A 23417-nucleotide genomic window follows, 5' to 3' on the forward strand; every position below is an offset into this window, starting at 1 on the left:
TGATCAAGAATGCTACAGAAAATCTATCCCCTCTTTAGGCAAAGAAATCTTGCAACTCAGAAGGAGAAAGGATGCATTTGTTACACTCACACACACTGCCAACAGAGAGGGCTATACTGAAAAACAGCCTGAGGTTTAGTTATTACAGATCTAGAATAAGTCCTAAGAGTTTTGTCAGATTTCCAAAAGGTGGAAGTGACCAGAGCTTGGTGCGTGATACACAAACACTGCCCTGTGCTAACAGCATTCTCAACTACAACGTTGCCGAAGAATTCTCTATGAACTTCAGGTAGAATCCGAATCAGCACGCTCCTAAACTCCGCATTACACAGGAATTCAAGGTCTCCTAATACTACAGCATGACACAGACTTGAAAATAAGAGGGTTTGTTTTGTGTGGCTGTTCTATTTGGAAGGCTTACAAGACAGCTGTCATCTACTTTGATTAAGTTCCTTCACAAAACAGGTTTCCTGGAGTGATGCCTTGAAAGAAATACATATTCATGCACATCTTAGACTCCTTAGAGTCCTACAGAAGTTTTAGATATGCTTTACAAAATATGCCATCCCTGCTCGCACAAAATAACACTCAAAGAGCAGCTCAAGTTTAACTTGGACCCATTTGTTTTCAGTTATTAGCCTACTCTTTCTACGTTTTCTTGCTTCTGCTGTTTCCCTCCCCCTTTCCCTGGAGGGCTGAAATTTTAATAACTCTAACATGGGAGGCTGAAGAGAAAAAACAACAACAAACCATTCTGAACACAGGGAGGGATGCAGCTTAACGTGGTAACGCTCCGCTTTGCCTCGGCCAAAAACTGATGGGCAAATAAATGCTTTGCTGCCAGTAATGGATCTTGTTGCTGTAGACAGTATTTTACATACTGAGAAGCTGAAAAAGACACCAGACATTGACTCTAAATAAGCTACACAAACTCTACAGCCTATAAACTTTAACTCCGCTGCAGTGCTAAGTTCTTCTTTAAGTACAGGTACTTTATGCAGCGTCCCATCTTTTCATGGCAAGCCAGGCTTAATGTGTAAATTAGTAAGTACAGACCAAGCTATGGGACATGAATTTGCTGCCATTAAAAATGCTGGTAGAAATGTTTCCCAATTGTGCCTTCTCTGCCTATTTTGCCTTTATTAACCATGTCAGTGCCAGCAACGGTGTACATCCACAGGGAGAAAAAAAGTCTTCTGTATGCTGCATCTAAGGGTAAGATTATTGAAAATACAGAATCCAATTAAGCCCCATTCAGGCTATATAACAAAACTTTTCTAGTCTAGCAGCTAAAGTAATTAGCACCTCGGTAACTACTCAGATCTCACAATGCCTCATTAATGACATCTCTACATTCCCTCTGGAAAATGTTTGTTCAATGTAACAAGCAGTTCAGTTTAAGGAAGCAAATGGATCTTTTGCGGAGATTTAATCACTGTATTGATAAGAACAGGTGTGGAAACTCCTGGTACCGGCAAGAAAAGAAAAAGAAAGTGCTACCATCATTTTGACAATGGGAGGAAATGGGAGAAGGATAAGGGGGGGGGGAAGAAAAGTACTACTTACAAGCCTCGGAGACGGAGCCAGATTTTCTCGATCTGCTCTGGCTGTAGGTATTTCAGAGAGTTGCTCTCAAATTCTTCGATCTCTTTAGTGGGTGACTCCATAGCTGCGGGTGACCGCTTCGGTTAAAGCTCTGCGAGGACGGCGGCTGCCCCACACACACACACACAGACACGCTCCCCCTTTAACACTGCCCGGGAGCAGCCAACATTGTTGGCAGGCACTTGTCCCCCCTCCCTGCGTGGGAACCGCGGCGGCGCTCAGGTGGACACGGGGGGGCAGCCACCCCAGCAGTGCCACCACCACCATCCACGGGCTGACCTAGGGGATTAGAAGCTCATCTCCAGATTGCAAAGGCACACGGGGTTCGTTTCCTTTTCCCCTTTACAGTAAGGATACAATCAGTGATACCAGCTGAGGGATCTTTACCAAGGGAGATGGAGAGGCAAACCCCTCGCTGACAAGTGAGCTGCCTGCATGGGTCCCAAGGGCTGCCCACCACGGTGCGAGGGGCAGCTCCGCAGCAGGTCAGTCAACCCGGCTCTCCCTGCCCTGGCGTTATTCTGTTCCCACTTACCAGCAGCGCTGCCGACAGGCTGGAAACCTGACAACTGAGGGGAAAGTCGTCTGTCAGCATAGCCCAGGCACGGCTTGTCTCTCTGCCTCCCTCTCTCCCGCACACACACACACACGGATGCAGGCACGCGAGGGAGAACAGGCTATTGGAGAGGGGCTGGCTCTGATTAAAAACCCAACCAAGCCAAACCATTTGAACATAAAAAGGGTAAATTACAGAAAGTGAGCGACTCACTCCTGGCAAACAGCCATCTGCTTCATTGCAGGCAGCCCGCTCTGCTGGGAGAGCGACGCCAGCACAGGCTGTAAGGCTTCAACTGGGGCAAGCCCCACTTGAAAATCAATATATCGAATCGATAAATCGGTGAAGCACGATTGCCTAAAGCCCCCCCCACAACGTGTCAGGGACAGTCTGTACACTGAGGAGAAATCAAGCCCGACACATTAGTCACAGATGTATCACTGCTTTTCAATAAGAACCACAAGCGATACATTAAAGGAGAATATAGTATTCCTAATGCATTAAACTTTGAACAGGACCTATGGATCAAACACAAGAGGATTGCACCCAGGAGGTTAAAACCCGGTTCTATGATAGGACACCTGCCTTTGGGACCCCCCTGTACTGACCCCAGGCACAGTAGGGACCACGATATGCGGCATCCCTCTCTACACCTTTGGGGTTCCTGCTCTGGGCAGGAGGTAGGGCAGGGATTTCCTTCATTGCACCAACCCCATCAATCACCTCTGAAACTCTGCCAAGAACCCTTGCATGCCTCTCTTTAACTACAGTTATTGATGTGATGTTTTCAGCCAAAGCCACTAGAACTGAGGGAAAGTAACAGTCAAAACTTAAAATCCCAGACTGGTTTGGGTTGGAAGGGACCTTGAAGCTCATCCAATTCCAATCCCTGCCACAGGCAGGGACACCTTCCACTAGAGCAGGTTGCTCCAAGCCCCTGTGTCCAACCTGGCCTTGAACACTGCCAGGGATGGGGCAGCCACAGCTTCTCTGGGCACTCTGTGCCAGTGCCTCAGCACCCTCACAGGGAAGAACTTCTGCCTAATGTCTCACCTAAACCTACTCTCAATATCATCCTAGCCTTAACACATTTAGTCACAGACCACAAAAGTTGCCTCTTGAGAAGCAGAACCTGCAATGGAGGAGTTCACCATGTGAGGGAAGACAGGCCTCAGTGAAAATATGCTCACTGGTGATGACTTCCAGCTCCAGATGTGCAAGTCCGCACAGCAACACTTTGCATAGCTTGTGGAAATGTGAAGAACACATCAATTAGCCTAATCAGGCAAGCCCCTGTTTACAGGACTTAAATGAGGACGATGCAGACAAAAATGCCATTGCATTCAACTGCTGAGGAATCTGAGGGCTGGACCGATATGATGTCACAGCAATGATATTTATAGGAATTCAATGTTTGCAAAAAACGAGGTGACATGCAAAACATGAACTGGGAGAGGAAAGAACATTGGCAAGAGCGACACCAGTGTTGGAGCCTGTGGAAGCAAATGGAAAGTCTAAAGGCAGCCACACAGGAATCAGGAACGTGTCTGAGGATGATGCTTCTGCCAAAGGCAAACACTTTTACAGTTGTGACACTCAGCTGAAGGAAGTTGAGACAAAGACACTGGTTTATCTGCTCAATGCAGGCAGAGATGGCACTGACAAGAGAGTTGCTGAAGACACGAGGTGGCTTCCTGCCCCATTTGATTTAGTGTTGTGGAACAATTTGGGGCTAGGATAGGAGAGAGGTCCCTAATGACATCCCACACAACAGCACCACTGTGGTAACAAATTAAAAGAAGCTATTAGCAAGAGTCTCTCCCCCTCAGTCTCCATTACCTCTTCATATGGCTTTTTATAGAAGATGACTAGAAAAAAAGTCATTTGGGATTTTCTAAAAATAAAGTTTCCTTCCTTCTTTAACAAAATATGACAGTACAGTAACTCTTTTTATCTTCTCATGAGAATAGAAACTCCAATAATTAATTAGAGGCAACAAGGAATTCCCAGCAGCTGAAGCAGCATGAGGATCTTACCTTCTGCCTGGGTAGAAGTTACCTTGTCTGTTACACTACAGACATTTAGCACCATAGGTTGCCTGTGCCCTGGAGAAGGTCGCCTCTTCCTTGCGATGACATTCAACCTGCAACACTAGGTCCAGGGAGGGTCTCTGAAATACTTGATGTTGATTGGGGCCAACAAGAAACCTGGAGAGGGACTTTTACAAGGGTCTGTAGTGACAGGACAAGGGGAACGGCTTTAACCTGCCAGAGGGGAGATTGAGATGAGCTCTGAGGCAGAAGTTCTTCCCTGTGAGGGTGCTGAGGCGCTGGCACAGACTTTTCCCAGAGAAGCTGTGGCTGCCCCATCCCTGGCAGTGTTCAAGGCCAGGTTGGACACAGGGGCTTGGAGCAACCTGCTCTAGTGGAAGGTGTCCCTGCCCGTGGCAGGGGGTTGGAGCTGGATGAGCTTTAAGGTCCCTTCAACCCAAACCAGTCTGGGATTCTATGATTTTCAGAAAGCTGGTTGTTTAATAAGTATTACCCTTCCTGTTGCAAGGTGCTAAATTATGTCAGTCATCACTCCAAGAAGTTTAAATCCTTCCCTAGGAGTAGTTTTTAAGGAGTTGCCCAGGTACAGCACTGCTGCCACCGTTAACCATCTTCAGCTCTCTGCAACCGAGCAAGATCCTCAAACATAAACAGCAAGCAGTCGACTCAACTTGGGACATATTCAAGGAATGGAGACAAGTTATGAGACCTTCAAACAAGGTCTAGCCCAAGGTTGAGCCTGGATTTCCCTCTGCTGCTCTGTTCCCAGCATAAGATCCAGGGCAGGACTCCTTCCTGAGCTCTGGAAGCAGCTTTTCTTGCCCCCTCCACTAGCTTGTGGGAGAGGAGCTGCAACATGGACAGCTTCTGCACACTCCCTTCCTATGGTACCAGGTCAGCTTCAACAGCGACAGCACAGGATGAAGAGCAACGCAGGGTTCCAGGCAGCCCAAACAAGCCCTACACCGACCTCCTCCCTTACCACAGCACATAGACTGGGGCAAATGGGGGCTTTGCCCTCTTTACCTTCCCTTCCTTAAAGGCACCTCCAATTCCTTTCTTTTATGTTTTAAGCTAAGACTAGAAAAAGAGTGGAAGTTCAGAGTCCTCCTCGCAGACTTCACCAGAGCTAAGTAGGTACAGCAATAACATTTAAAAGGCACGCTGAAGCGCATCCCAAAATGCTTCCAAGGCAGCAGCTGACAGAAACAGCAAACCAGAGTAGTAATTTCAAACAGTAAGATTCCTGAAGGCTTTGCTGGGCTGCATCAAAACCAGCTATGGTACCCCATGCCAAAGGGGTAGCACGAGGCACAGGAAGCCTGATGAAACGTTGCCTTTTCCTACCTATTGCCTATGTGAACTCACGTTTTCTCCCATCAATTAATCTGATTTGACAGAATGAAAGCTTCCAGCATTGTAAAAAGTGCTATGATTAGTACGACTACAATGTATTCGTATGTCTGTCCATGCATAAATAATCCAGAATATATTTCATTCTCTTCCCACTAATGCCTCCAACCAAAGTTGCTGCAGAGTATTTGCCTTTGCTTTCATTATTGCAGGTCTGAGTCTGGATCTCTGAACTTCGGTTATGGCAAACAGTGTGATGAGCCTGCTAGTACCATATTCCAAAATATTATGCTAATACTATATTCAAACAGTTTGTAAAACACTGACATTTCTGCTAATGCCAAAATAAGCTGAGCAGATTTTGCTCGGTCTTTATCCTAGCAGGAAGAAAGTTTCTTGCTTGTTTTCAGTTAAGAACAAATTTGTTGTGTTTTGTTTGGAAGGGTCTTAGGAGGAGGGAGAGGGGATCAGCTGCATCACTGAACTGCATTTATTCTATTCATTCTTAATGATGAAATATAAGACAGTGATTTGGAAGTATTTAGACATCGCACCCGACTTGGATGTGGTTTTGACAAAAATCAGAATTACAGTCCCCTGTCCTGAGCAAAACCTAACTTCGGAAGGTTGAACTGTGAGAAAGGTAACCACTGTGCTAAGTGTATGAAGGGTTAATAAAAAAATCATGAGGCTCAAAAAGCGAATAAATCAGACAATTCATCTAATAGCATAATTGTCACACTTCACTACAAAATAGATGGTAGTGAACAGAATTACTTGTACCCGATTCAGCTTTTATCTGCTGAAAAAGCATTAATATTCACCTCAATATCAAGCATTTTTGATAGCAAGAAACTGTCAAAGCATAGATGCCTCTGTCCCATTTAGTCGGGAACACTGTACGGCCCTGAGCCTAGTGAATCTGCTCTGAAGAGTCACAATTCAATCACACGTTATTCCAGTTTGAAGCAGCAACGTCCCTGTTAGCATCTGGAGTTGCACTGGTATGAATGAGGTACATTAGTTTCACACTTTTGTTGCAATTCCACTTTTCGGTTTTATCATACTAGATCAAGGACTTCTCAAACTGTAGTTTGCAACTGAAACTTAATCTCTTTTTTCTGCCTCAGATAATATTTTAGAGTTTGATGGTAACTGATTCCCGCCACAGCTGCGGAGCCATTAATACCATCCTAAGTGAGGGCTGGAAGACAAGGCTGCAAGGGTTAAAGCTAGCCAAGAAGTAGCAATCTAAGGGACTGCTAACTGCCTTTAATTACAAGCAATCACCCAGTTCCCTCAGGGCTGGGGAATTGCGATTTGTGCTGCATCCAGTAATTACAGATAGTTTCAGCTCCTCTGCCTGGAAGAAGCAGAGATGCAGCTGACCAGGCGCATGCTGCACTTCCAGAAAGCTTCAAAAACAGTGAACTAGATAGATATGTATAGAGATAAAATCATAGAATCCCAGACTGGTTTGGGCTGAAGGGACCTTAAAGCTCATCTAGCTCCAACCCCCTGCCACAGGCAGGGACACCTTCCACTAGAGCAGGTTGCTCCAAGCCCCTGTGTCCAACCTGGCCTTGAACACTGCCGGGGATGGGGCAGCCACAGCTTCTCTGGGCACCCTGTGCCAGCGCCTCAGCGCCCTCACAGGGAAGAGCTTCTGCCTCAGAGCTCATCTCAATCTCCCCTCTGCCAGGTTAAAGCCATTCCCCTTGTCCTGTCCCTACAGGCCCTTGCCCAAAGCCCCTCTCCAGGTTTCCTGGAGCCCCTTTAGGCACTGGAGCTGCTCTAAGGTCTCCCCTTCAGGAGCCTTCTCTTCTCCAGGCTGAACCAGCCCAGCTCTCTCAGCCTGGCTCCAGAGCAGAGCGGCTGTAGCCCTCTGGAGACAGGCTGAGAGAGTTGGGCTTGTTCAGCCTGGGGGGTGTGTGTATACATATATATACACACACATACATATACACAAATATATATATATAAAGATTAATATATTGAGACTACTGCTGCATTCCCTGCATCCTAACAATGTGTTCAGTCTCAGACTGCCACCAGGACTAGGCATACTATGGAGAATTCCAAGCAGGAGTTTTAGGAGAAAGCATTTTTAGCTTTTCATCTAAGATAACTTTTAAAAAAAAAATTACAAAAGTGACAGTAAAATCATCCGCACAAAAAAGATGCAACTGATGAAGTTGGTGGAAAAGGTGCTGTTCATTTAAACTTTAAGTGAATCGAGCTGACAGTTTCAATTAAAAGCTCTGGTGACTGGCAAGAACTGTTCTGTCAAATACTATCAACTAATATCACCACCAACGCAAGTGCGTACCTCTCTTTAGCAGTGTGTCCTTTTAGACCCCGAGTTGCTCAGTTTTTGTGAAGGCAGATTTAAGAAAACTTGCGGAAACCTTCTTCAACTTGGGAGCTTACCAAAACGAGAACATTTCAATGCTGATGACACTTGTGATTACTTAAACCACAGCGCTGCAATAGCTCCATAAAAATTCCTATTACTGTACATGACAGTTTAGGAAGGAGGCATGAGAAAGGAGTGATGGTTAAGAGGAGCTATATGAAATGTTTTGCCAAAAACAATGCGGAGAACTTGAAAAGTCCAGTATGAAAGAGGTGAGGTGTGAGTAGCAGTCCAAGCAATTAGTTGCTGAAAAGAAAAACAGTCAGATGATTAAACAAGAACTGGCTTTCTGGTTTTTGCTTTCACCAGCAAACATCCAGTGATGTTAAAATAGACCCTTTTGAGGACATGAAGCCTCTCTACAACATTCTCACAGCTTTCTGCTCCAGGTCATCCTTCACATCTTCATATGCAAAGGGATTAAATAAATACTGAAGTGTATTTGAAACAAGAGCAAAATTGACTCAAAGGAGGTTTTAGTCACTACTCAAATGTCTGAGAAGTGGCAGATTTTTCCCTTGTCTATGTCTCATACACCAAGTACATTTTATTACACAGGCCAATGCTGCCCCCTGTACCATCAAAGTGCTACATTTGATCCTACGTTCGATATATTCAAACTACACAGAGTGAAGACGGAAATTCATCATATATTATCCCTTGTGGGATAATATATTATATATATTCATCATATACTATCCCTTGTAGAGCTAGGAAACAAATCTATGACTATCATGGAATATTCGTGTATATACCATTGAATTTTAGCAACTTAAAAGAATCTGGAAGTCATTTACAAACCAGACCTCTACTTCCCTCCCCCCCTTTTTTGTTTTTTAAGGGGGTTAAAATCTGCCCTGCTGCTGTACAGAGGAAGATTGTCCAATTGCTTTTTTGGACTACCACTGCTTTTTGATGCCAGGGAGCCCAAGTGCTGTTCCTTCCCTTCTCATCCATTGTATCCTGGGGAGATAGGTATCCACCTCTAACTGCTCCACTTGCCTTTGCCAGCAGACACAGCCAAGCCAGGGCTATTTAGCTACCCAACCCTGGCAGATGGCAGTGAAGGTGTCAAATGTTATCTTTGGGAACTTATGTAGATCCCTTTCCACCCCAAAACCTCCAATTAAACTAATATTTCCCTTATTTTTCCATGGACAACATGCACTGGACATGGGTGGAAGTGGAAGCAAAATGCAAAAACATACTGCAGAATGCAAGACCATACACTGCTCTGAAACCAGGAAGCCCATAAACATCATTATCGACATGCCTGCCTGGTAGCAGGGATCTATAACATGCAGGGACTTTTTGCTGAAGTGATTCACAAAGCAGAAGCTCGTTAGTCTGATCTCAGCAGCATGCCAGGCATCAGAGCTCAGAGGAAAGAATAATTAAAGAAAACGGAAGCGGAATAAAAAGCAACGTCTATTTATCACATTGGATCATGGCTGATTAACCTGGTCTCTTTCTTCCTGAATCCATGCCCTGGTGGTAGATCTAACATACTTTGAGTTTACAAAGGCCTCAGTTTCAGTGTTTTGAGAAGAATGAATAGAGAACTGCAACGTGAGCAGGGACATGACTAAAAGCAAGACAAGGATGTGGGGTACCACCTCTACACGTGGCTCGTCTTCCCTACTCGTCCTTGCTTATGCAAACCCAAAGGGATCACCTGCTACAACAGAGTAAAAGGAAGCCTAAAACTGATTGCAATTGTGCCCTGTCCTTATCAGAAGTAAACAGCAGGGAAACAAAAACCAACAAAACCTTTAAATGAACAATCTTGCTGCAAGAGCAAATGGAAATAAACTGGCCCTAAATACAACTTGGAAGCTGGAAGACTTCTAAGCACCAAAGCACAGAGCCTCTGGAAAAGCCTCCCAACTGGTATAGTATGAAGGAAAACTCTTACCTCACTTATCTGGGGATGAAATCTGGGATTATACATAATGCAGCAGGCTAGACCCAGCGACCCATGCTGAGTCCTGCGCCCTGCAGATGTTCCTGCTTCTGCACGGAGAGGTCTTGGGCTGACACCCACTGGGGAGGACAAGCAGCCCAAGGCAACCTGCTCTTCAGAGAGGAAAACACCAGAAGGTAAAAGGGGTTTCCTCTATGAGGAGGAGAGGCAAGAAATTAGTATACTGTTATTCAGTACAAATGGCTCTTTACTTCACAGGGGAGGCTGCTCCAAAGGTTTAAAAGGTGTTCCTCAAAGACCTCTCTTTCCTCAACTCCAGTGGCTGAGCTCCCTGGAACAGCTTAAGGACTTTGGGGCTTCCTCCCTTCTCATAAGTTGTCTTCTGCTAGGAAGAGGAAAGGCCTGCCCTCAAAACCTACGTACCTTTGCCCTGTGGCAAAAATAAGAAGTTTGTGAGCCTGCAGGTAGGTTTAGGCACTTCACTGCAATGACATGCGGCCCATACCCTGTAGCTGCAATTAGCCTTTCTGCCGCAATTGATTCTTACCATGCTTAAAGCCAGTAATGTTTATAATAAAGACAAAAGTTACAGAAAAATGTTCTAGCAAGAAAACCTATATATATATGGATACAGCTGTGCACACGCCAGACACTTCCCAGATAACCTGTTTCCCCATTTCCACCGCACGTTACCAAAACCTTGGCCACCAGTGGATGGACTTCAGAAGAAACTGAAGTATTGAAGATGGAGGTCAGTGAAATCATTGACGTGATGGTTCCCGCATTTGGCAATCAACTGCTGCATGGGAAAGGTGAGGGAGCAAATCATCCCCAAGGGAATAACCATCACTAATCTCCCTCTCATGGTTTGTTGGTAAAGGTTTGATTTGGCAAAGGGTTCTTTGGTCCTTACAGGCCATTTTTTCTCAGTTTCAGTGCCTGTGTCACTCTTCACCTGCACGTCCAAAGCAATAGAAAATACGTAGAAACCTCTCAGCCAAATCCTATGCAAGAACCTCCAGAACAGCAACTATGAATATCCTCTCCAGATGTCTCAGCTTCAGCTCCACCACATTGGTCCATCACACGAAAATCAGTGTTATTTCACAATATGATGAAGAGTTATGTCTGCAATGCAGTAGGAAGGGATGAACTTGTATAAAGAGAACAAAATCCAGGCCACGTTTTGAAGGGCTTCCGAGTACAATCACTACATCTCTGAGACGAAACAAGTTTGGAACTTTCCACAAGTGGCTTGTGAAATTACTTATCTAGGTCACACCTGAGAGAAATTTCAGCAGTGCATTTACACATCACAGCACCTCCCCAAAAAAGTTACCCAGGAGAGGCATTTTAATTACAAAGAAGACTACAATTAAATCAGTTTGGAATCAAGACGCTATAACGCTACTGTCCTTCAGGAACAGATCTATCTTTGCCCTTCCTTCAGATAAATACAGTGCAGTGTCATAAATGCATCAACCTGCATCTTAATACAACCTGTGCAGACCAAAGAAGTATCTACTAGCTTCATCCATGCCTTAGTGTTTCCTTCTCACCTGCTATCTTCATTTTTAAAAGATATGCTCAGCAGCAATCAGTTCGCTCATATAAATATCTGATTTATATGTATGAAGCATCTACCACCATAATAACTCAGTCCCGATCACTTCCTAACAGGATTATTATTGCTTTTGGATTCCCATGGCTTTAAATGTTTATTGAGTCTTGAATTATCACTTTTCTATATGTCAGTTGTGACCATCTGCACAGAACCTGAAATTATATCTGCGTGCACGCATCTGTGTGTGTTTGAGTACAAGGGTGAGACCAGGCACAAGGATGTTAATGTGAGAAAAGGCAAACACTAAAAGTTTAGAAAGAGCCAGTACAAAGAGTGCACGGACAGCCCTAAGCAATTCTGTTACATGCCGACAATCTGAGAAAGCTTTTAACTACGTCATTATACCTGTTTCCATACTGTACTGCACACTGAGGTTTTTCCCTATGGACATTTCAGGGATACCCATTCCTCCTTATGTTGGGCTGCTCAGCGTAGCAACCAGAGCAGACAAGGTCTATAGTGCTACAAGGCCTGGAAATAGTCTTACAACAGTGATTTGGTTCAATTTCCACATTTTCACTCAGACACATTGGACACTGATATTAGGAAGGACGAAGTTGGAAATAGCAGCTCTTCTTTATGCCACATCTCATTTTCATCATTGTTCCCTCTACCATGAGGCACTTCTGTCTCCAGCATCGGAATGAAGAAGCATTATCCTCCTGTATTTTCCTCAAATGGTCTTTGTGTTGATTTTTTAGCTAAATTTGTGTTCTGAACAGGGTATTGGGAGTGTATTACACACAGACTCTGTGAATGCTGCATTTTAATGACAAGTGATAAACATGCTGCCATAAGGGAACTGCCACCCCTGAGTATATAAGCATGACTTGGGGCATGTTGTGCCTCTAAAACATATAGTGCTTGGATTTGGCTGCCTGTAAAAATACAAAATATCAATAAACCTCCTTGTGGACATTGGCAGAAACTGGATTCAGCATCACTTCATGTTGCATAAAATCTCAGTCTATAGGTAAGCGTTGAACAAAATCTGTGCAGTATTTAAAACCTTCATTCACAGTTAAATTGCCTTAATTTGCTCAAAGACCAATGAGCGTACTGCAAACCCATGAAGTTGGTATCAGTTGTTGTTATTCATTTCAAAGCAACTCCTGCAGTGTGACTCTTTCATGGCATTGATTTATAGCTATCCAAAGGCTCCTGGAAGTCATCTCCTGTCTGTATGTATGGCCAGTGAGAAAAAGAACTTCCCTCTTTTCACCAGCTCTCACTTCATGCTAGCAGGGCCACGCTCCATTATAACATCTCCTGAAATGGATGCAGCAAAAGAGTCTGAGTAATTCTAACCCACACGACCTGACAAATTGTGACTCATGCTTTTAATCAGAGCCAAGAAACAACATTTTGCTGCAACATTTCACCTTGTGTTAAGAGCGTGTTAAGAGGAAGAGAGGAAGGGGAAAGCTTTTTCTGCTTTCAATTGGAAAATAGGTTACACAAGCTCACAAAGAATGAATTGTGTGCAAATAATTATTAGAGTTGATGGTATCTGCTGGTCTGATTTAGTCTGAGATTAGTATCCGGGTAAATCATAGAAATCAAAAATTAAGGCTTAAAGAGAGGAAGAGAGGGAGGGAAGGAAAGAAGAGAAGTACAAAGCACTATGTGAACCCAAAACAACCAGCAGTAGGACATGCCACACCTCACACCAAAAATCCCTCCCATGCAGAAACATGGGAGAATGAATACTACCTTGCTTTAGTTGCAAATATCCCAGTGACGAGGTCAAGAAATTTAATGAACTACATTTCAGTGAAGTCTTAAGCAATCAAATTTGTAATTTCCCAATATATATTTGACTGCATTTCCACATGCCAGCCTAAGATTGCTACCAGAGCAGGCATTTGTAGTAGGATTAGGCTGGTTATTTCCTCATGGTGGACCACATAGGCAGTTTGTCTGTGTATTAACAGGCTCAAAACTGGAACAAGGAGTCCAGCTTTGTAAGCTGTGAAGTCCTTCTGATTTTAATTATGCAATTACATTAATACAGAAGAAGGCAACAAAACTATTTAACTTCATCTGCATTTTTTTGTGTATTAGTTTTGATTTTACTTTTCAGTGAAGATTGATCATCTTAGGACACAGAAAGCTCCTGAAGGGATTCCAATCTTCTCATTCGTATTGGAGGGCACTAAAAACAACCCCGTCGTAGAACTCAGAAGTCCTATTGACCTTCGTATGATCATAAAATGAACCAGGTTGGAAAAGACCTTTAACATCATCAAGTCCAACCATTCCCCAGCACCGCCAAGGCCACCACTAACCCATGGCACTGAGGGCCTCGGCTATACGGGGTGTGAGCACTTGCAGGGATGGTGACTCCAGCCCTGCCCTGGGCAGCCTGTTCCAATGCCTGAGCACCCTCTGGGAAAGGAATTGTTCCTAATCTCCAGTCTAAGCCTCCTCTGGCACAGCTTGAGGCCTATCCCTTGTCCTACCCCTTGTTTCTCGGGAGAAGAGACCAGCCACCTCCTGACACTACTACCTAGAAGCTCAATTGAAAAGCAAGCCTGTTTGCATGTATCCATAAAGAAGTTTCCATCTCCCTTAAGCCTGAAGTAGAATATGCAAAACTGTTTACTGTTTAGGAGCTAGTAAAGCAGGTTAGTGATCTCATATACAGGCACACAGCAGCAGCTATCAACTTTATCAAAAAACTTTTCTCTGGCAACACTTGCTCATTGAGCCCCCTGGAACTGGCTTTCAAGCTGAAACCTGGATAAGCATCTGCTGTGTGTGCTGCATTTCCAAACACCAGTAGGTGACACAGTTGGGTCAGGTCATAGAAAGGTCCCTCCTGATGTCAGTCAACTAAGCACACACTGGAGGGCCATACATTGTCCAAACAGATAAATCTGCTCAGAAACAATCTAAACTTCTTACTCCAAAGACATTTGCATTACCCAGCAGGAACTTCATTCAGAGTTGCTCTCAGCAGCAGCAATGTTGAATAAAACCAGTGGAAATACTGACTGTTTTAACTGAAGAGTTGGCTATTTCAGCCCAGTGTTTACAGATGGGAAGTCTCCTCAGAGGCATGAGGCATTTCTCTTCCAAAAAAGAAATGAACCCCCATCGTGGCAGGAAAAACAGACTCTGGGATTCAGCTGTAAGAGTCCCATGCTTACATCTCTAGCAGGCTGCCTAGCCTGCACTGCTCTCTCGGTGCTGGCTTCGCTGGAGTATTTTCTCCCTGGCAGTATAATATGGAGCCCTTTAGTATTAAATTATAAAACATCGATTTGCCCAGGAACTTAAAAAGACACAGGGAAAAAAAAAAAAAACCCAAACTATTATTTTTATTCTTAACCAAATAAAATTGAACATTTTTAAAAAGTCACCCATGTCACCATAGCACTAAAATAATACTTAAGGCTTCCTGACTCTGATAATCTTCCTATCCAGGAAGATTTCACTTGTGAATCACTGAGGTGTGCAGACTGTGAGCAGAATCTGATCTATACCCAAGGTATATGACACTCATATAGTACTCATTTACTTAACTGTAGTAGTCAAGCGAGTGAAGATACTCATACACTTCTACATTTGGTAGGATGAGGCACTCAAACCTCATATTTGCATGCCCTTCAGTAAAGCATCTGTAATAGATACATACTTTAAACAGGTTATAGAAAAAACAGCTGATGCATGCAAGCTTTAATACAGAGAATTAAAATCACCCAACTGAAAGCTCGGCTCAGCAAGAAGCAAACCTACTCCAGATTTGATAAACTAGATGCCTTTAGAGTTTAGGACAGGTGATACACTCAAAATTTGCTAAAGCAAGAAAAATGGCAGTAAGGATATTAATTTTACTTTCTAAGATATCAGACATGTGTCACAAATATCGGTAGTTCCTTCAGAGAAAAATGATCACGTTTGCTGCTAGTTGTCATTTACTGTCTTGCACAGAACACAGAGATATAAACAGGTGGGTTTTAAGCATTTCTCTTCAGTTACCACAAGTAATTCTGTGCTGTCCCATCTGACCACAGGACTTTCAAGGGGTTGTTATGGGCTTTTGGTCAAAAATCAGTCATTTGAAACAGCACATTGGTGGATATGAAAGCGATCTGCAGGTCTCCAGCTTTCAAGGTCATGTCAGATATGTGTTCCTAGAGGATACCTTTTTTATTTCAAAAACTACTCCACTCCTAAACCAAGTGCAGCAACCTTCAAAGGCTGCTACAGAAGTGAAGTCAAAATAAACAATTTTTCATCCACAAAGAGCCATTTGAAATCTCCAGCAAGCTGAAGGCTGGCATTCACACTGGGAACCACACCAGCAGACCCCTGTTCCATGAATTTTTAGTTATTACACGGTCTAATAGATGGGCTAAATGTCAGGACTCCCTAAGTTCAGTGAGTAGATCCATGGCAGAGATTTCCCTATGTCAATTTAATTCTAAGGGAAAACATAACCAGATGCAGCAGTTGAAATTCAGAGGTGTCCTCAAAGAGTTTCTAACCTTTGCTTCAAGCAAGAAAGTTGCAAAACCTCAGACACTAATTACAATTTCAGGTGAAAACACATTGCCATTAACAAAGCAAAATGACAGAGAGATATGAAAGAGGCTGATACCTGTATGCATTGATATTCCGAGGAACACCACAGACTTTTGCTCAGAGGTATGTGAATTTCTTCTCTTTGTGGTGGCAATATGTTTTACTAATCAGCTCTCTTCTGGGACATGTATTCCCACTGCATAATATCGCTCACATAAAATTTAACTGTTAAAGGAATAATCTATATAATGATTTTAACTTCACGCAATATTTGGAGGCAGAGCAGTGGAGGCAGATGGAGATGTGCTCTATAGATAGAAAATGGTTCCTCACAGGCAAATGATATTCAGGAAGAACCAGTTTTACTGGTAGTATGCTCAACAGTATCCAAACATAAAGAAAATAAAGAACAAATCTTTTATGCTTTCGTGTGAAGATTTGAGAGCATCGCTCAGCAACATTCTGGCTAGCACCATCTCCCAAGAACATTCCAAATCATATTTCCTATCTCACATGTATTTATTCCACTACCATCACCTGTTACACTCACATGTTACTGTGCTTTGCAAGCAACAGGCATAAGCCTGGGCAAATCTTGCTCATAGGAAATAACATCTCTATCCAGATGCCTGCATTTTGTAGCTGCCTTCCTACCTCTCACTACAGCCAAATAGAAGTTTAATTTTTCTGGAAGAGATGCACATTACAGAAAAAAATAGCATTTTATGCTTTGCATGACTGACCAGCATTGTTGATGGGGTGGCAGAAGCACAGTATTTAGAAGAGAGCTGCTCATCCTGGAACAATGGAGCACAGTTCTGTCCAGACACCTCCAACGCTTTGGTACATGCAGGTACCGCATGGTCGTCATCAATCAAAGGATCATACCATGTACAGTGACTACAGAGGGTGATCTAAAGACAACTAATGAACCTTAATGAAGGTGAAGAATCATTGCCTGGGAAGTTACCGATGAATGTGATGTGAAAGGAAAGGCTCTTCTGTGTTAAAGGACATCCTAATGGTCATTGCACACCGATGGTGAAATAAGATACACGACAGCCTGTTATTGCCTCCATATGGAAGATTAATATTTCACACTAAGTAAAGAATTTCCCTTAATATAACGTTCATAGACCCTTAAAGAATTCCAGGGTCCTCTGCAACCCTGGAGGCCCAGCGGAACTAAACTGATCTAGAAGTTCCCATCATCACTTTTTGCTACTGTCAAAATGGTACACTGTTTGTATTCTTAAAATACAAAACGAAAAGAGGAGAGAGCTCCTATCTGTGTGAGCTTCCATTAAAAGCTGTAGCTGTAGAAAATGTATTTCTTCTTCCTGAACACTGTTGCCAGCTCATTTACAGGGAACCCAGCTAACAGCAGTGCTTTCAATCCAACATTTCAACTAGGGATCCTTCTATATGTACAGTGTAAGTAACAGTGTGCATCAGGTCTCAAAAATATAGACGAGGAATGAGAACAACTTTTATAGCTCTCTAAAATTTTATATTGAGAAGGCGAGTTGTATGTATGTATGTATCGAAGAGAAAATGTGCACCCCCAGGATGCTGCAGCTACCAGTGTGTGCCAGGTTGTCACACCAACAAATCAATGGGCATCATAAATTGAGTTATTTCTGGCAAAATAAATAACTGCTAGAGAACACACTTCCTTACTCCACCACACATCAAGCAAGGAGCCTAAAACAAGACCCATCGTAAATGATCCCTTTACATGTCCAGCAATCACATCCAAAGACTGCAGTTCAAGTAATTTCAGTGGAAAAAAGGGCCAGTGATTTTTGCCAACAAAAAGAACCTGGAAAAAGGGGAAAAACCTGAATTAATCCCAACTGACTCCAGGCACTGCAGTGCCAAAGGACTTAATCATCCTATGCTGCCTGGATAGTCGTCAGTGGAAGATCTTGAGGCGGGCTGAGTTCTCCCCTTGAGCTACGCAGCTGCCTACCTTGAGAGGGAGCAAAAATAACTGACAATTAACCTGAACCCAAATCTCTGAGCCTGTGGCTTTATTCACAGTGTTAACCGTGGGGAGAGACTAGTCTTGCTTCCTTCCTGTTTCTCCAGCGAAATAAATCATACATATTAAGAATTCCACTTATCTCTAAGGTTTGATTGAATGATATGCCTGCTAAAAAATTCCATTGCAATCATCCTGATTCTGGGCACACACATGGACTGTGTTCACCACACGCTCTTGTGCCATAAAATGGGTTTTAACAGGGCCAGCAGTATCACCATCCATGTCTCCCCGCCTTTTATCCAGCAACTCAGCAGTCAGAGCATCCACTCACAACGTGTGAAACTTCAGGACACTTTATGACTTGTCAGAGGGTCAGCAGCATTCCACTCCAGCATCATCTGCGTGGGCAACGGTCTGGGTGAGTCACAGACCTTTGGGAGGTCGGTACTAAATGTGCCCCAGGCATTCACTCATGAAGCAAAACAAGATGAGGCATCTAAATCTTCTTTCATTTCTATTTTTCAGGCTTCTCCTCAGTTTTAGATGATACTTATTTACAGAAAAAAAAAATAAGTGTTTAGGAGATTGTTTTAACCTGACATGAAAATACTGAGAGTTTCTTTAAGAAATGGGAGAAGTGTTGGGACCATCAGAAATACCATTCTGGGTCAGACACATGGTCCATCACCAACAAATAGAGATATTTATCAGCAGCAACTAAAGATGGAATTTAGGGACAGCACATGGATCTGGATATTTCAATGATGAGTTCATGTAACTGACCTAATACTCTTTTTAAAGGATTATTTGTTTTAACATGTGACAGGTCACTGAGTTACCAGTATAGTTCTTCAACACTTGTGTAACATTACTAAATGGATGTGTCCTTGGTCTATTTAAACAATTACCCTCTCCTTCAGAAAGGTAGGTGGGTAAGAGAAAGCACCTCAGTTTGCACATTGACTTATTCTTCCTAAGTTTTATACTTCAGCATGTGTCAGGCTCCTTCAAACTGTTTTTCTAGACTGAGCTGGTTTCTGTTTGTAGCCTCTCTCCTTCGCCTCCTGGGTAGGAACCTCTTGGGTTCCCATCCAGCTATTTCTTCTCTTGCCAACACAACTGTGTAAAGTGCACTCCTGTTCTCCCTCATGTCACATCTCAATGCAAACTGAGTTCTGTTTCTGATTTCAGTTACACTAGTTGAGAAAGTGAGATGGATTTTGGTGGAAAAACAAAGAAATGTAATTCTCCTGTGGAGCTGTAAGTCAATATACTAACAAAAGTGCACAGACTCTGGGTGATTAAAGGGATAGATGTAGAATGACACAAAAATGGAGCAAGATCCAGTTCCCACTAAATTCAGCAGGGAAACTTGTATTTATTTTAGTTAGGTAGCCTCAGACTTCTTTACAGAGGCACAGTAGAACAGAGGGTAAATAGAGAAGCTTTTGTCTTTTACTTATCCTGTCCACAATGATTTACTTTACTGTAATATTCAATACAACAATGTGTCTCCATACTGGTATTTGGTCTTGAACAGATACCTACCTCCTCCAAGGAAGAGTTTGGGTGACTGTTTTTTGGAAGAAAAATATATTAGCTATTGTCAGATTGCAAAATAAGAAGAAATAATAATAATAATAAATAATAATAATAAGAAGAAAAGAAGTAAATGTCTGCAGCTAAAACTATCCAGAACTAACAATATTAGAGGTGCAAAAGGTAAAACCGATTCACAAAAATACTGCAAGATTTGACAGGAGTGCAGTATATTTCTAAATGTTTGCTGGCCTCAGAAAAATCAGAGGAGCATTGAAGAAAAAGGAGCAAAGGGTACTCCTTAGCTTAAACCATTACACATCCAGTCTTGCCAAGCATCAATACTCTGGTTAGACAAATGGATTGATGTTTTCATTCTGCTAAGATGCTGTCATTCTAACAATACAGGTACCTTTAGACCTCTGCACAGTCTCATCTTCATCTGGATCTGCCTGCTGACAGATAACGTTCTTTGAGGCCAAGTTGTCTGTCTCAGGTAACCATTAGAGATCATTTCTCCCACTGCAGTACTTTTGAATTAACTGATGTCATTTTATTCTCTCAATGCTCCAATGTTGGGGTTTTTGATAAGAAAAGATGAATCCATATGTTTATAACCTGAACATGAATTCAAGTTGCAGGCTCTCAGATTTATGCCCTTTTAAGCAAAGACATGTCTCTCAAAGCAAAATAAATTCACTGTCTACTAGAAGAGCCACTGGAAGAAATAAAGCTGAAAATCTGGCCACATACTCAAGTGCAATGATGCCAATTTCTAGTAGTTGAGGATCTGGTCCGCATTCTGTAATTAAACTGAATGAAATATGCTGCCTATTATGCAGCTAAAACCTTCCTTTATTTTATATGCAAAAATAGAATTGATCTTGGAAAACAAATATTGGCTCTCTTAGCGAGCGTGTTGGAGGACCGTGCTGGCCTCAGCAGTCAGATTCCACACCACTGTGTGTGGTGCCTTGTCTCCAGGCCCTCTTGGTTTTTCTTCTCTTCTTAGACAAAGTCATGTAATTACCCACTTTCTCCTGCCCTTCACAGGACGCATAAGGTTTTATGACTGAAGCATGCTCAGAGCAGAGAACATTACAAGCTCTGAAACACTATTAACAGTAACCAGCTAGATAGGAACACATGCTCCGTGTTGATCAACAATCCCATGCAGTCAAAAGTCTCCCCTTCCCGCAGTTTCATGTTAAAGAGACATGTTCAAACTCTACCCTGCATAAGCCTGTCCTTTTCTGCAGAGCCCCAAGAACCAGCACTGCTGTAACTTATCCTACTTGCTTCCAGCGTTAGGTCATCCATAATTTTGGACCATTTTATCTCTAAAGCAAAATTGTTTTCCAAGGGCTTTTATCAGCAAGCTGGGAACACGCACAAAATGTCTCTCCTTTCACTCTGTATCTGGACAAGACTTAAGCGGTGTCAGAGAAAAGAGCTTTCTGCACCCTCTTGGCAAGTGTTTACAAGCAAGGCTTCTTCTCTGATGTTTTAAGAGCGCTTCACCATCCCATTCCCTTTCTGCCTCTTCATTCCACCATTGAACTGTGTGGTACTGCATGTATACATGTATGTATGTTTAGAGATGTCAGTAACAGTATAAGGTATTAATTTTGTATTTGAAATGTCAGGCCTATCAGGTGTTTTCACATAGCAGACCGAGAAGCTGTCCTGGATATTTTTGTCTCTTTATTTAGCAATGACAAAAAGAAACTGATAAAAATATGAAAATTTGGAATTTTCTTAGAAGAAAGAAGAAAAATGAGAAGAGAAGAAAACCCAGGAGTAGCAGAATAAAAGCTGAGTATTTCAACCCAGCTAGCAGCAAGTCCAGGGTTTTAGCTGACTACAAAACGACTATTTCCACAATGCAGTTTGAGGCAGGGGTTCTTTCTGGTTTCAGTTAATCATTCTGTCAAACAACATACTGGCATAACATTATTTTTGTAGCAGAAGAGGAAAGTAAAGCCATGAGAATGCAAGGGATGGAAAGGGAATCAACACCAGCTTCACTTCCAAGGGCAAATGGTATTTCAGAAGTTGGGAGCACAAGTTCTGTGATCTCGAATATGACTTTCAACTCATTTTCATTGAGAATTCTGCTCCTGTGCATCCATTTTCTTAGCAGAAAAGTTGGAAATTCAAGCAAAATTATCTTTCACAGCGAAAAGATAATTCATTTCTCCTGACACTATGGCAAAACTGGTTAAGTTCTCAAACGTTTAAGTGAGGGAAAATTAGAGAGCAGTTCAGAATGTGTAAAGTAGGAAAAAAATACATTCCAATAACTGATAGATAAGCTTCAGTCACCTAAATAACACAAAATGTGTTAAAATGTAAATGCCTTTGATGTATATTCCTTTAGCACCTGCACTCGTGTTGTTTAGAGGCACGTAGATGCTCTTACAAAAACAGAATCGCAGTGAATATGTCATCTATCTGTAAGGCCTTTGACACGATCCTCTCCAACATCCTTATCTCTAAATTGGAGAGATAAGAACTTGATGGATGGGCTGTTCAGTGGGTGAGGGATTGGTTGGATAGTCACATCCAGAGGGTAGTGGTCAACGGCTCAATGTCCAGATGCAGATCAGTGACAGTGTATCTCAGAGGTCTGTACTGGGACCAGTGCTGTTTAATGCCTTCATCAATGACACAGTGGGATGGAGTGCACCCTCAGCAAGTTGCCAACAACACCAAGCTATGTGGTGCGGATGACATGCCTGAGGGACAGGATGCCATCCAGCGGGACCTGGACAAGCTCGAGAAGTGGGCTCACATGAGCCTTCTGAGGTTCAACAGGGTCAAGTGCAAGGTCTTGAACGTGGGTCAGGGCAACCCCCTGTATCAGTACAGGCTGTGGGATGAAAACATTGAGAGCAGCCCTGCAGAGAAAGGCCTGTGGTACTGATGGATGAAAAGCTGGACATGAGCCGGCAGTGTGTGCTCACAGCCCAGAAAGCTAACCATATCCTGGGCTGCATCACAAGCAGCATGACCAGCAGGTCAAGGGAGGGGATTCTCCCCATCTACTCTGCTCTGGTGAGACCCCACCTGCAGTCCTATATTCAGCTCTGTATTCCTCAGCACAGGAAACACATGGGCCTGTTGAAGCAGGTCCAGAGGAGGGCCACAAAAATGAACAGGCTGGAGCACCTCTGCTATGGAGACAGGCTGAGAGAGCTGGGGTTGATCAGCGTGGAGAAGAGAAGGATCTGGGGAGATCTTAGTGCAGCCTTTAATTATGGAAGTCTTAGACACTTTAAGATAACATAGTCCTACAAAATGGGGTATTCCTTTTTGTGCATGGTACAGACAAGAGCAGACCCCACACTTTCAATCACCTAAGCTATATTCCTCCAACACAACCATGCTTGCTCACAGGTAGCACTCACCCCCCACACCTCACCATCCAAGTACTTTAGCAAAGCACACTTGAGGCTGGCAGCATTTCCCATCGACACTGTAACTCCACATACCTTTTCACTCCACCAGAAACCTGTCAGGTATTTTAACACACATCAAGTCAAGCTGACCTCTAACGTCCATAGCAAGAAGTGGCTGAACACTTTCTCCCATGATTTCTACAGGGAGAAATAACTCACTGGCTTGATGAATACTGTATGAAGGTACCTACTTTATGTGAACTTCAGGAGGATATTGGGGTTTTTATTCCTTCCCAGATTTTGGTGGGGATGGTAGGTGAAACTGTAATCCATGTTTCTTAGTTGTCATGGTAAGAGGGAGAAATAAGAAAATCGATTGCTGAAAGAAGACTACTCTATTTGTTGCAAATTAGTAAAGGGATTGCAACGTG

The 23417-nt window shown here is 43.0% G+C and overlaps 1 protein-coding gene across 4 annotated transcripts in view; it reads right to left on the reverse strand.

The window, feature by feature from the left end:
- PDE1C (phosphodiesterase 1C) overlaps nt 1-23417 on the reverse strand; it is a 285812-nt gene that overhangs the window by 175154 nt on the left and 87241 nt on the right. Inside the window, exons 1-2 of one of the 4 annotated variants that reach the window (XM_030492341.2) lie at nt 2141-2233; nt 1567-1669 (exon numbers count right to left, since the gene is read on the reverse strand). The exons of the other annotated variants lie outside the window; for them this stretch is intronic. Coding sequence (XP_030348201.1) covers nt 1567-1667 — 101 coding nt within the window. The 5' untranslated portion in view covers nt 1668-1669; nt 2141-2233. Of the gene's footprint in view, nt 1-1566; nt 1670-2140; nt 2234-23417 lie in introns of those variants that run through there. 4 annotated transcript variants of the gene reach the window in all.

This window comes from Strigops habroptila, chromosome 1 (genome assembly GCF_004027225.2).
Source record: "Strigops habroptila isolate Jane chromosome 1, bStrHab1.2.pri, whole genome shotgun sequence".
NCBI lineage: Eukaryota > Metazoa > Chordata > Aves > Psittaciformes > Psittacidae > Strigops > Strigops habroptila.